General features: G+C 35.1%; 1 protein-coding gene across 1 annotated transcript in view; it reads left to right on the top strand.

Moving 5' to 3' along the window:
- The window catches only part of CCDC172 (coiled-coil domain containing 172), a 55,632-nt gene that overhangs the window by 28,102 nt on the left and 12,186 nt on the right, over positions 1-15,344 (top strand). The window contains exons 6-7 of the mRNA XM_012001133.1: positions 5,146-5,247; positions 5,603-5,705. Of these exons, the coding sequence (XP_011856523.1) occupies positions 5,146-5,247; positions 5,603-5,705 (205 nt within the window). The remainder of the gene's footprint in view (positions 1-5,145; positions 5,248-5,602; positions 5,706-15,344) is intronic.

The following is a 15,344-nucleotide window of genomic DNA, read 5'->3' as shown; positions in this document are numbered from 1 at the left end:
ACGTCCTTTATGGGAAGATAACAAAACTCATTTAACAAAATAGTAAACACAATGTCTGGTATACAGTCAAAAATTACTAGACATGTAAAAAAGCCACAAATTATAACTCAGAGCAAGGAGGAAATTTGTTCAATAGTAACATACCTAGAAATGATATAGATGATGCAATTAGAAGGAAAAATAATTAAAACTTCTAGAAATATTCTAAATGTACTCAAGGACGTGAGCATAATGAGGAACTAAATGGAAGATATAAAAATAACCAAAGACACAGAAGAAACATTTGACAAAATTCAATAACTTTCATAATAAAACCACTCAGTAAACTAGGGATAGAAGGAACTTTCATCAACCTGATAGATGGCATCTATAGAAAAACCCACAGCTGATGTCATTCTTAATGACAATGGAATGAATGTTTCACCTCTAAGATCAGGAACAAGACAAGGATATCTACTCTTACAACTTCTAATCAACATTATAGTGGGGGGTTTTAGGCAGAGCAATTAGGAATCAAAAAAGAAAAAAAAAATCCATGTTGGAAAGGAAGAGGTAAAACTATCTCTATTCAAAGATAACATGATCTTGTATATAGAAACCATAAGGAATCTACTGGAAAACTATTAGAGCTAATAAACAAGGCCAGGCACGGTGACTCATGCCTGTAATCCCAGCACTTTGGGAGACCAAGGTGGGTGGATCACTAGGTCAGGAGATTGAGACCATCCTGGCTAACCTAGTGAAATCCCATCTGTACTAAAAATACAAAAATTAGCCAGGCATGGTGGCGGGCACCTGTAGTCCCAGCTAGTCAGGAGGCTGAGGCAGGAGAATGGCATGAACCTGGGAGGTGGAGCTTGCAGTGAGCCAAGATCACGCCACTGCACTCCAGCCTGGGCAACAGAGTGAGACTCTGTCTCCAAAAAAAAAAAGAATGAATGTGTACATCCACCTCATACCATACACAAAAATTAACTCAAAATGGATCAGACACCTAAATGTAAGAGCTAAAAATGAAAAACACAAGAAAATACAGGTGTAACTTTTCATGAGCTTGGATTAGGGAATGGTTTATTTCAGATATGCACAAGCAATAAAGTATAGATAAATTGGACTTCATTAAAGTTAAAAACTCTTGTGTTTCAAAGGATACTATCAAGGAAGTAAAAAGACGACCACAAAATGGGAGAAAATATTTGCAAATCATATAGAAGGGACTTGTATCCAGAACATACTAAAAACTCTTATAACTTAATAAAAAGATAACCCAATTTAAAAATGGACAAAGGAATTTAATAGACATTTCCCAAAAAAGCTATACAAAGCCCCTTCCAGTAGGGGCTTGTCTTCCAGGACAGTATGTGGAGGAGAAAAACAGTGGCATTGATAATCCTGACCTTGTGTGGGCCTAGCCTAATTATATGTGTTTGAGTCTTATTTACAACAAAGTTTAAAAAGAAAACAATATTTTTATACAACTGTATGACATATTTTTTTGAGCAACATGAAAAGTTGCTCACATTATTAGTTATGAGGGAAAGGCAAATCAAGACCGCAGTGAGATCCCACTAGTGTGACTATAATAAAGGTGGACAGTAATAGTGTTGGCAAGAATATGGAGAAATTGGAGAAATGTAAAATGATGCAACTGCTTTGGAAACAGTTTGGCCATTTCTCAAAGCATTAAACCTAGAGTTACTTTCTGATTCAGTGATCCCACTTCTAGGTATTTAAGACAATTGCAAACATGTCCACACAAGACCTTGTACAGTCGTGCACCGCATAACGGCATTTCAGTCAATAAAAGACCATGTATGACAGTGGTGCAATAAGATTATAATGGAGCTGAAAAAATTCCTATTGCCTAGTGACATTGTGGCACAACATATTACATGTTTTTGTGATTGTAGTGTAAACAAACCTATTGTGCTGCCAGTCATATAAAAGTATAGCACATACAATTATGAACAGTAAATAATACTTGATAAAGATAATAAATTACTATGTTATTGGTTTATGTATTATTATACTTTTTATAATTATTAGAGTATATTCCTCCTACTTATTAAAAAAACGTTAACTGTAAAACAGCCTCAGGCAGGTCCTGTAAGAATTATTCTAGAAGGCATCGTTATCGTAGAAGATGACAGCTCCGGGCCAGGTTTGGTGGCTCATGACTGTAATCCAAGCACTTTGGGAGGCCAAGGCAGGCAGATTGCCTGAACTCAGGAGTTCGAGACCAGCCTGGGCAACATGGTGAAACCCCGTTTCTACTAAAATACAAAAAATTAGCCAGGCATGGTGGCATGCACCTGTACTCCCAGCTACTTGGAAGGCCAAGGCAGGACAATTGCTTGAACCCGGGAGGCGGAGGTTGCAGTGAGCCGAGATCGTGCCACTGCACTCCAGCCTGGGTGACAGAGTGAGACTCCATGTCAAAAAAAGAATAATAATAATAAATAAAAGAAAATGACAGCCCCATGTTATTGCCCCCGAGGACCTTCCAGTAGGGGCTTGTCTTCCAGGACAAGATGATGTGGAGGTGAAAGATAGTGGTATTGGTGATCCTGACCTTGTGTTGGCCTAAGCTAATTGTGTGTATTTGTGTCTTAGTTTTTTACAAAACAAAAGTTTCAGAAGTAAGAAATACTATATTTTACACCTGTACTGTATATTTGTTTTAAGCTAAGTGTTATTACAAGTCAGAATGTTTTTAAAAAGTTTCTTTAAAAAGTTAAAGTGAAAGTTAATTTATTATTGTAAAAAGAAAAATATTTTTAAAGTAGTGTAGCCTAAGCGTAGTGTTGGTAAAGTCTAGGGCAGTGTACAGTAATGTCGTGGGCCTGTGCATTCACTCACCACTGACTTATTGACTCACTCAAAGCAACTTCCAGTACTACAAGCTCCATTCATGGTAAGTATCTTACACAGGAGTACCATTTTTTATCTTTTATACTGTATTTGTGCTGTACCTTTTCTAGGCTTAGATATGTTTAGATACACAAATGCTTATTACTGTGTTCCATTCACCTCTAGTGTTCAGTACAGTAACATGCTGTATAGGTTTGTAACCTAGGAGCAATAGGCTATACAGTATAGCCTATGTGTGTAGTAGGCTATCCCATCTAAGTGTGTGTGAGTACACTTGATGTTGTTCTCACAACAACATAATCACCTAAGGACTTACTTCTCAGAACATGTCCCTGTTGTCAGACAACACATGGCTGTACATGAATGTTCATAGCATTATTCATTGCAGCGAAAAAGTGGAAACAACCCAAATGTCAATCACCTAAGGAATCCAAAAACAAAACATGGGCATATCTATGCAGTGGAATTATATTCAGGCATCAAATAAATGAAACACTGACGCATGCTACAAAAGGGTAGACCTTGCAATCATTATGCTAAGTGATAGAAGCCAGACGCAAAAGACCACATATTGTATGATTCCATTGTTGTGAAATGTCCAGAATAGGCAAATCTGTATAGACAGAAAATAGATTGGTGGTTGCCTAGGGCTGGCAGAGCTAGGGGAAATTTGGAGTGACTGCTAACAGGTATGGGGTTTCTTTGGTGGGGGGAGTGAAATGTTCCAAAATTATATAATGGCAATTGGATGCACATATCTGTGAAAATACTAAATCCCAATGAATTGTACACTTTAAAAGGATGAATTATGTGGTATGTGAATTATATCAATAAAAATTGTTTGTAAAAGGAACCAAAGGGGCTCTAAAAGTTAGAAAATACAATATCTGGGCCAGATGCAGTGGCTCACACCTGTAATCCCAGCACTTTGGGAGGCCAAGGCAGGCAGAACACGAGGTCAGGAGTTCGAGACCAGCCTGGCCAACATGGTGAAACCACATGCCTATAAAAATACAAAAATCAGCCAGACGTGGTGGCGAGCACCTGTAATCCCAGCTACTTAGGAGGCTGTGGCAGGAGAACTGCCTGAACCCGGGAGGCAAAGGTTGCAGTGAGCCGAGATGGTGCCACTGCACTCCAGCCTGGGCAACAGAGCAAGACTCCATCTCAGAAAAAAAGAAAAGAAAGAGAAAGGAAGGGGGGAGGGAGGGAGGGAGGGAGGGAGGGAGGGAGGGAGGGAGGGAGGAAGGAAGGAAGGAAGGAAGGAAGGAAAGGAAGGAAGGAAGGAAGGAAAGAAGGAAGGAAATCAATCAATCTGATATGAAAAATTTCCTGGAAGAGATTAAGGGCAGATCAGAGGCTGCAGAAGAAGAGACCAGTGAATTTACAGATAACTTAAAAAATTGAAACACAGAGGGAAACAAAAGACTTCAAAAAACTACAAAGGTCCTCAGAGACATGTGGAACAATATAAAAGAATCTAATAAATGTGTAAGTGGAGTTCCAGAAATTATGGCAGAAGAGAAATAATATTTGAAAATTTAGGAGATGAGTCTTAAAGGATGAATTGGGATTTGTCATGAGAATAAAGGGAGCAAGGGCATTTTAGGTAGAATAAACAATATTAGCAATATTGTGAAAGCTTGTAGCCATATTGTGAGTACTATGCAATGTCATTTTAAATGTGTTTTAGTTATGAAGGATAATTTTCTTATTTGGAACTTTATTTCACTAAGTGATACTACATATTTTGAATTCTCTTTTGGTAGACTGACCATCTGCTAACTTTTTTGTATCCAGCTGGTGATTAATAATTCTGGTCAGTTTCTTAAAAAGAGTTACTAGTTGGCCAGGGGAAGCTAGTTGGGGCTTAAAATTAACCATACACTGCTTAGATTTTTACTACATGAGAAAATGTTAATAATTGCTGACATGTAAGGCAAAGTCTAAATGCTTAAAATAGATTTTTTGCATTTGTTTATTTTTCTATTTCTTTTTAGAGTTTTCAGGATTGATTTTTTTCTATTTCTGTGAAGAATACCATTGGAATTTTCATGAGGATTGCATTGACTGTGTATATTACTTTGGGTAGTATGGATATTTTAACAATGTTAATTCTTCCAATCCATAGACATGAATATCTTTTCACTTATTTGTGTTGCCTTCACTTTCTTTCATCTATGTTTTGTAGATTTTAGTGTACAGGTCTTTTACTTTCTTGGTTAAATTTATTTCTAAGTATTTTATTTTTGATGCTTTTGTATCTGTTTCTAGAAATGAAGTCAATGGAACATGATAGTAGCCAGCTAAATGAACTTCAAAAACAAAAGAGTGAATTGATACAAGAATTATTTACTCTCCAAAGAAAACTTAAAGGTATTACCTTCATGAGTTAGCTTATTTTGCTGATAAATATAGTTATATACACATGGTAAGGGCATATTATTCTTTTAAAATATATTAACCTGTTGTGATATAGTGCTATTATTGGTACTAAAAAAGAAATAGATAAAACAGTCATCAGTGTGAGATCTGGTATTTTTAATGTTGCAAATCTTTTAAAGATCTTTTTTGTGCATGTAATTGCTATATTAACGTAGAAAATAAAAATCATTAGTATATAAATTTTATATGCAAGCACCAAAAATTAGGGTATTTTTCTTATGAGTGAATAAAGATAATCTTTATGTTTAATTTTCAAAAGATTGCAACTATTTTTTAATTTGTTTAGTTTTTGAAGATGAAAAGAATGAATCCATTTGTACTACCAAATATCTAGAGGCAGAAAAAATAAAAATCAATGAAAAGCCTCAAAATGACGCAGAATGCTTAAGGTAAGAGTTTCCTATTATATTTTGGCATAAATCAGGTAATTTTTCAAGTTAAATAGATTTCAGTATAAAGCTAAGTGCATCAATTACTAATTTAAAGTTCCAGATGAACACATTATTTTTTTCTCTGTGTATTCTGACGCATGCTAATAAGGAAACCCTTCAGGGGCTTGAAAGTGCTACACATAAGTTCATGACGCATTGGGTTGATGATTGATAATAGTGAAATTAATTTTATCTTTTCTTGAGACTCAGTATTTTTCACATCCCAAGAGATAAGACAACTCTCCTTTCTGTTATTCCTAACTTTTGGCGGCAAATGAATGAAATTACTTTTCATCTTTCTGGATTCCAGCGGTGTGAGGAAATCAGACTGCTATTTTACTTGACATTTATTTCTCTGGTTTTGTTCTTAAAAAGTGAAAATGTATTTTCTGTGTGAATTATTTAGATGATTTTTATGCATTTAGATAATAAGTATATGATATTTGAAATGACATAGTCATAAACACAAGGAGAAAAGACCTCAAGTTTTAAAATTTGACTCTCATTAATTAACAATTTAGTGTTACCTTTGCTGGCTTAATTTTAAAGAAGTTCCTGTACTTTCTAGGTTTCATATAAGAAAAGAAACCTCGTTACTGGATCTATGAAGAAGCAAAAGAAGGCTTCTTTCACATAAATTGTATAGGAAATATGTCCACTAGAGCCGAACAAATGCTTCATATTAGCAGTGTATTACCTTAGGCAATAATTTTAGTAGATTGTGAGAAAATATTTGCAATTTAATTTTATATTAAGTTTTATAAGCATAAACTATCAATCTCTTGGGTGATATGTGTGATGCAAAATGGGTTTCAATAATGACAATCTGCTCATTGATTTTTTTTGCACTTTTAAAAATGGTGATGCCCACTGGTATCATTAAAGTTAGTAGTGTGAGGGCTTCCAATCTGAACTCCAGTTTTGCGGGTTTATCACTCAGTCATAAAAATGTGCTCTGGGTTAAAATTAAACACACAAAGTCTGTTAGAGAATGCTTTTTCCTTCACAAATGACGACTTAGGAAATTTGGATAGAAAGAAGTATCAGTGCATGTATTTAGTCCATTAATTGCATTTTAGCAGTTATTAAATTAAATGCCAATATTTATGAATTCCTACTTTTCATTTATTGATATGTGTACTTAGTTTCCCAATTAGCATGTTTCATAAGTTTTCCCAAGTGTGAAGAGTGAAGTCAAAGTACTGAGTATAAATATTTTAGGAAAGAAGACTATCAGTCTTACAATTAATGCAATAACAAGAAACTAATGATGTCAAAAAACAATAAGACATTCAGCTTCATCATGAAGGCCAAAATTAAGTTGACTTTGTTAGTGAATTTTGGGATAGAATAGTCTTTTTCATCTCTGTGTTCAAATGTATATGGAATTCCATAATAGTTGCATTTCTCTTAATTTCTCAGGTTTGACTTCTAATGGAGTAGATGTTATTTTTATAGCAGGATTTCTCAAACTTTGTCTTGTTGACATTTTAGACCAGATTATTATTTGTTGTCGGGGGCTGTTCTATGCATTGTGAGATGTTTAGTAGCAACCCTGTCCTCTACCCGCTAGATACAGTAGCACTCTGCATTCACCAGTTGTGGCAACCAAAAAAGTCTCCAGACATTGCAAAATGTCCGCTGGGGGAGGGGGTGGCAAAGTACCCCCAACCTGAGAACCAGCTTTATTTTAAGGTTATTATGACTTCTATGTTCATTAACTTTAACCAGTAAGACAGCAATTACAGAGGAAATCTGTAATATTAGTTAATCTCTATGAGCTTATTGTTTCCAGTTTTAATAATTAGACAACTTTAATATATGTTTTATTTTGTGTATATTGAAATTCTTTTATAATGATTATGGTTCATATTTTAAAGCTTAGTATGCCATGTTCAGGTTATTTGTTGGACTCTATCTTGATGTTATCCATTAGTATTAGTGTAGAGAACCAGTGTTTCACAGTTTAGTGGTCTCTGCTTTAGGTAACCTCTGCATTCACAATGGTTTAATGGTTCACATTCAGAATGATTTAATAGTCTCTGCTTTAGATAATCTGTCTTTATTTATAAGTATCAAGATGTTTGTTTATTTAAAAATTCTGTTTTGAAGAGTAAATGTGTAACACACATTTAAGCAGCTAACTTACAGAATATTGCTATGATTAACACTTAAGTCATAGGTTAGGTTAATTCATCAGAAACCTCCCAAAGAGGTGTGACTGATTGATTATGACTGATCTGTTTTTTTTCATATAGTGTAGGGAGAACAGAAATAATAAAGATCAGAGTCTTAAGAGGCAGTAAGCATAGTGGTTAAACCCTTTTGAATCCCAGGTCTCCCTCCACTTCTGGTTCATCTTTCTTTCAGTCTTTGCATCTTGCACAGTCCAGGGCACATGGTGTTCAATAAATATTTGTTCCGGTAATTGAGTCTACATATAATTGAATTTTCACTACGAAAAGATTAAAGTTCTTCTTCATATATTTTCAGTGTTATTTGCAAAGACATGATGTATTCCAACCACTGGGATAGTGCCACTTTCGAAGGGATTGTTTTCACTCCTATGTTTTTCTTCAATGTGGAAAAAGCTTTACAAGTTTAATCATGCTGACCTCCCCTTAGTCCCTCATTCTCTTATCCTAATGTGGAGAGGAGTGACACAGTCTGATCGGTGAATTTGGAAAGGCAAACTGGAAAACGTGGAGCCCAGCCCCTTTCTTTTCCCTGTCTCTTTGAAACATGGCCTGCCTCAGAGAGCGTGTTTTCGCACTCTGCTTCTCCATCTCTTAAGTTTTATCGTTGCTGGACTCCACAAGAAAAAGCCTGTGGGGTCCACTGCTACCTTTAATGGTGTGAGTTAAGTTAGTCTAACAGTGGGGTTTGATATTAGCAAACCCTTTCCTACATATTTAAGCCACATTTTCCAGTGTCTGCTATATCAGTAATAAATGTGGAATTTTTGCATGCTTTCTGCCTTTCTTATTTTTTGATTGGGCAGATTTCAGGCAGGAAAGAAGAGTGTTATATATTAGGGCTCTGTAAACCCCCAAACCTATTATTCTTATTATTATTATTTGCGACAAAGTCTTGCTGTGTATCCTAGAGCAAGGGATTACAGGCATGCACCACCACACCTGACTAATTTTTGTATTTTTAGTAAAGACAGAGTTTCACCATGTTGGCCAGACTGGTCTCGAACTCCTGACCTCAAGTGATACACCTGCCTCGGCCTCCCAAAGTGTTAAGATTATAGGCGTGAGCCACCGCGCCTGGCCACAAACCTATTATTTTTTATTATTACCCAACACCAGGGTTACCAAAATGCACAGTTCTTCATCATGATTTTTTTTTTATTTACTCCAAATTATAGCATAACAGACAACTTTAAACATTTCAGGAATTTTCTTTCACCACAAAACGTCTTTCTAGAATGCTTGTATATCTTGTATTACTGATATTTGTGTTTGTTTAATGCAATTAGGAAGCTTGTTTTGGGAATAAATCTGCATAGGCAACAGCATGAGATTTTCTTTCTGAGCACTTAAAGGTAGTGTGGTTTTGTTTCAGCACCACAAGACAGGGCAACAACAACAAAAAGAAAATAAAAAAAAATAGTATGGTTTGTGAAGAGCATGTTTGCAATGTAAGCTGCACAAAAGTTAATATACCCCTGCTACAAGAGACTCTAAATGCATTAATGTCATGTGGTAAAGCAGTGCAGTGACCTCTTCAGTGAAAAAGTCATCTAGTTAAGTTGGTCATAGAGGTCACACTGTTGGTCCTTAGACTTGTAAGAAGGCATAAACTCAGTATGATATTAACATGTTTTCAAACTCTTTCAAGGATACATAGATAAATATGTATGTTTACACATGTATATATTTTTTATTTTACAAAATATATATATATTTAAATTATGAGAATAGCCTATGTTGATTGAATAAAAATTTAAACACTCCAAAGATATGAAGTGTCAAAATCTCCCTTTTCATACCCTTGCTCTGACACCCCTAAGTGTGACCACTGTTAAAAGTTTGATGTGTATACTGTCAGAATTTATTTCTGTTTGTGTGTGTAAACACATGTACATAGATATGTCTGTGTGTGTTTAGCAAAAATGGAATTATGGATCACACTTACTGGTCTGCAGTTTGCTTGATTATTTATCAAAATGTAAACGTTTTAGTTTGTACTAATCTTCATTCTTTTTAATGCTATTATATGGAGATGCCATATTTATGTAACCAGTCTCTCATTAATGGATGTACAAGATAGTTTCTAAATATTCATAATTAGGCACACTTTTATAAATGTATCCTTAAATACTTGCAAGAGTCTTTCTGTAACATTTAGAATAAGCACCATTTAGTAGAGTAATATGAATTGTTATCCAGGCGCCATTTGTAAAATAGTCTACATTATCTTTGCTCTTTGTTTTCAACAACAAAAAAGCTCAAAGTAGACATGAGTAACAAGATCTCAGTTCTACAGTGTCTTCAAAATATTAGTCAAATAGTTGTGTATCTGTGCCCTACCTGTATTATCTCCAACTTTTTTAACATTTATAAAATATGAGAATCCCCATTTAATTCCAGGATTATTTTTTAGCTCTATATTTTGCTGAATATTTCTGTTGACTCTGCATCTTTTCTGGTAAAACTTCATCATTTATTCACTAACAGAAGTGTCTCTGCAGCATTGATTATGTAGCCTTCAAGCTAATAGAGATCCCCTGTTTTGTGAATCCTTGGCACATACTATAGTTATTAAGCTTCAAAGCAAATACAGAGGAAATTTTTATGGTAGACTCAATTGATTATTTTAAAAGTTATATTCTGATATAAATGGAACTTTTCCCCTAAATTGTGAAATAATTTTATGATACAAGCCATACAAAATGTTACAGTGATTATTTTCTAAATTCATTGGTATCTTTAATATCATACAGATTTCTTTTTTCATTTTCTTGTGTTTGTCTTTATAAATCAACCCCTTTTGGTGTGGGTTTGGGAAGATGACAGAAAATATGTGGTAAAAGGAGATGCCTACCCCAACCAACAGAGGATTCAGAGGAAGGGAGATGCTGGCAGGACCGCTCCCTCTTCTAGCCATTTTTCCGCAGATTCCTCTGGTCTAGCCTTACACACCTGTGAAGGCTCTTACCTATCGGCTGGTGGCCTGGACTGAAGGAGAGCAGAATTAGAAAACTGATAATTCTACTATCACACATTCAACTTTTATACCCACTTTCAGAATAAATTATATATGAAATTGGATTACTGATAGTACTTTAAAAAGTAATTTTGTGTTTAAATGCCAGTAAAATAATTTTATACGAATTAATATAGAGATAGAGAAATAATATGTAAAAAGTCAATCCATGGAAAAACCAGTGGAAAGTAGAAAGAACTACTTATTAAACCTCTAGTGTGATTAAGAAAACCAAAAAGGACAAGATTAATAAATTTAACGTATAAGATTTAAAATTTCAGTTGGACGCAGTGACTCACACCTGTAATCCCAGCACTTGGGAGGCCGAGGCAGGCGGATCACGAGGTCAGGAGATCGAAACCATCCGGGCTAACACAGTGAAACTCCGTCTCTACTAAAAATACAAAAAATTAGCCGGGCGTGGTGGTGGGCACCTGTAGTCCCACGTACTCGGGAGGCTGAGGCAGGAGAATGGCGAGAACCCGGGAGGCAGAGTTCGCAGTGAGCCAAGATGGTGCCACTGCACTCCCACCTGGGCAACAGAGCGAGACTCTGTCTCAAAAGAAAAAAAAAAAAATTAGCTGGGGGCGGACACCTGTAATCCCAGCTACTCAGGAGACTGAGGCAGGAGAATCTCTTGAACCCAGGAGGCGGAGGTTGCAATGAGGAGAGATCACGCCTTTGCACTCCAGCCTGGGCGACAGGAGCAAGATTCGGTCTCAATAATAATAATAATAATAATAAAAGATTTAAAGTTTCATGTGTCAATAAAAGTCATCAAGATTAAATGGTAAACTGAAATAAAATTATAGTCATTATGATAAAGGATAACAGCTTGTTAAAAAAATCAACTGATAAAAATCCATTAGAAAACGTTAAAGTAATGGTTCTTTATCCATGCATTTATCAAACATGCATTCAACACCTACTTTGTACCGTACAATATGCTAGTTGCTGGGGATACCAAAATGAGTAAGACAATGTAATTGAGCTATATGATTAATGAAATGCAAATTAAAACCACTAAATATTATTTATTCTGTCAGTTTTTGAAAGACCAAATGATCATAATCAAAACTGGCAAGTGTGTGCTACAGAGATGACTTATACATGGCTGGTAGCAGTATACATGCTTAGATGTATTTGGAATGAAATTTAATACATACAAATTATTATAAGCATCTTAAAATGCTTATGCCATTTGACCCAATGATTCCTTTTGTGAGCTCTATTCTAAGGAAGACAATGCTAAGTACAGAAGAAGCTTTATGCTCACAAAGGTGTTCATAGTGATGTTATTTATGGTAAAAAAAAAAAAAAAAAAAGGAACAACTGAAATGCCCTCCTACAAGAAATGATTATTGTTAATTAATGGTGTAACCACTGGGATTACTACATATTTATCTTAAATAGTATTAATTGGTATGCAATTAATATTTAACTGGGGGAAATCTATAGAATAGCATTGAGCACATACACAAATACACACACACAAAAGCAAAACTAGGAAGCAAAATTGTATAATCACTTCTATGAAAACTAGAGACTGCAATGAAATATACGTAAATTTTAACAGTATTGCATTTGAGCACTAGGACTTTGGGTAAAATCTGTCCTTTCTACTTTAAATAGTAGTGTGTACAATTCTGTAGCTAAAATGAGTATGTTGTTAAGGGTTTTCTATATCTCTGAGAGGTAACTGAAAAAAAATTATAATCATGCAGGAAATTATAAAAATACATGGAACACAAGTTTTTCTAAACTAATTAGCAACGTTGGCCTATCATGGTCATTATTTGATGACTCAGAGAAAGGTGACAATAACCAGCGCAAAGTGCCCTTAGTTCGGTGAGTGAGGGAAGTCCTTCTTGACTCCTGTAGGCAATCAGTCTATGCACTGAAGCGTGAGATCTACTTACCATTATATTGCTTTGGCTAGCTGCAAATGTATTAATATTCATGCTATTATCATCTGGCCTCTTTTGAAGCTAGCAACAGCAATCTTTTCTTTAAGTGCAGATCTAAATTCTACAGCTTGATTATATGCTAAATCGGGAAATACTTCCTATAATTTGCTCTGAATGCCCTCCTTAATTTCAGCAGTCTCTCATTCTTATTTTTAGTTAACTAAATGGGTGAGTGGTCACCACCTAATTCTGATAGGCATGAGAAGTCACACAGAACCTGTAGTCCATTTGAACTGAAGAGGTGGATGAGCACGTGTTGATGGAATGGTGGGAATATCTCTACCATTTTATTTGAAAAATAAATTTATTAAAATGAAGGTTTATGTACATTTCAATAGCAGCATCCATAGTGTATTGTAACTCTCCATTTAATTTTCCACTTACTCTTTAAAAATATTTATTACAAGGGTTTTTATACATGTGTAAATATCTGATGCTTAAAATTAGTTACTTGTTATCTTTCCTTATTAAGCATTCCTTTAGATTTCTCATTTACTATTAAATTCCTAAAAGTTCAGACAGAACACAATGAACTTCAATATACATATGTGCTGCATAGTGATATTTCAGTCAGCAGCATATCACACATCTAACAGTGGTCCCATAAGATTATAAGACTGCACTTTTTATTCCACCTTTTCTATGTTTAGATACACATATACTTGCCATTGTGTTCCAGTTGCCTACAGTATTCAGTACAGTAACATGTGGTACAGGTTTGTAACCTATGAGCATAAGCTATACCCTATAGCCTAGGTGTCTGGTGTGCTATCCAATCTAGGTTTGTGTAAGTTCACTCTATGATGTTTATACAATGACAAAATCACCAACTATGCATTTCTCACAATATATTCCTGTTGTTTAGCAATTATGACTGAATAGGGTATTTCACCATCCACACTTATTATAAATATTATGTTTTTATTCCCCAGTGGTCCTCAAAATAATATATGTAAACTATATGTAATTTCTAAAGTATACTAATATAATGAGCGCCTGTGAACTAAATATGAGCTAAATATGAGCTAAAAATGATCGTCCGTGAAATAAACTAGAATATTACCAATAACTTGCATTAGCTATGGCTTCTCCTTTATCCCATACTCCCTTCATTACCCCAGATATAGTTGATGTCCTATATTGTATTTCATTTTCTTGTGCATGTCGTTCTATAATGTGATTCATTATATAATTTGAATTATTGTCTATGTATACTTTTCTTTATTATATAACTATAGTTTACAGCGTGCATTTATCATCTGTATATACATGCACAATCTATTGGTTATTTTTATTTGTTTTTGAGTTGTGTAAAAATTATACTATCTGGGACTTGTATTTTATTCAATGTTTTTTCTAAGATTTACCCACGTTGGTGAGTGTAGATGTGTGCCCAGAGCTGTGTACATGCTGCTGTGTACATGCTGGTGCACATATGCAAGAGTTGTTCCAGGATAGATGCCTGTTGGAATTGCTGAGTGTAGGGCATGTGAATGTTGAACTTCACGAGATGATGACAGACTATTTTCGAGTGTGATTAAGCCAGTTTATATTTTCATTAGCACATTATGAAATTTCCTGTTGATCTCCTCGCTTGTCAATGCTTTTTAAAGACTTTTTAGTTTTTGCCAATCTTGTGGACATAAGATGGTATTTCATGGTCTCTAATGGCCTTGCCCTGACTACGTATGTGATCGAGCATCTTTTGTGTTTGTTTATGACCCATGCATCTTTTTTTCTGGAAAGTAACTCATTTCTCTACTAGATTGTTTGAGTAACTTGTCTTTTTCCTATTAATTTCCAGAAGTTTTAAATATTTGGTCTTTCAATAGTTGTGAATTTTGCCTGGTAACGAATTAAAAATGTCTTCTCCAAGTTGATGGGGTTTTGTTGTTTGCTTTAGGCTGTTCTAGTTGAAGAGTTCCTACTTTCGCTGTGGTTGACATTTTTAATCATTTTTTATAGTTAGCATTTTTGTTTCTTGGTTAACAATATTCTATTGTATATTTCAAAATAGCCACAAGAGAGGATTTTGAATGTTCTCATGATAAAGTAATGATAAATGTATGAGGTGATGGGGATATGCAAAATACCCTGATTTGACTGTTTTACATTGTATACATGTATCAAAACATCATACTGTATCCCAAAAATATGTGCAATTATTATGTCAATTAAAAACAAAGTTAGAGGCTGGGCATGGTGGCTCATGCCCATAATCCCAGCAGTTTGGGAGGCCGAGACAGGTGGATCATGAGGTCAGGAGATCGAGACCATCCTGGTTAACACAGTGAAACCCCATCTCTACTAAAAATACAAAAAAATTAGCTGGGTGTGGTGGCAGGCGTCTGTAGTCCCAGCTACTGGGGAGGCTGAGGCAGGAGAATGGTGTGAACCCAGAAAGTGGAGCTTGCTG

Source organism: Mandrillus leucophaeus, unplaced genomic scaffold, assembly GCF_000951045.1.
Source record: "Mandrillus leucophaeus isolate KB7577 unplaced genomic scaffold, Mleu.le_1.0 Scaffold65, whole genome shotgun sequence".
Classification (NCBI taxonomy): Eukaryota; Metazoa; Chordata; class Mammalia; order Primates; family Cercopithecidae; genus Mandrillus; species Mandrillus leucophaeus.
The sequence above is the reverse complement of the archived record's forward strand: the minus strand, read 5'-3'. Positions and strand labels throughout refer to the sequence as shown.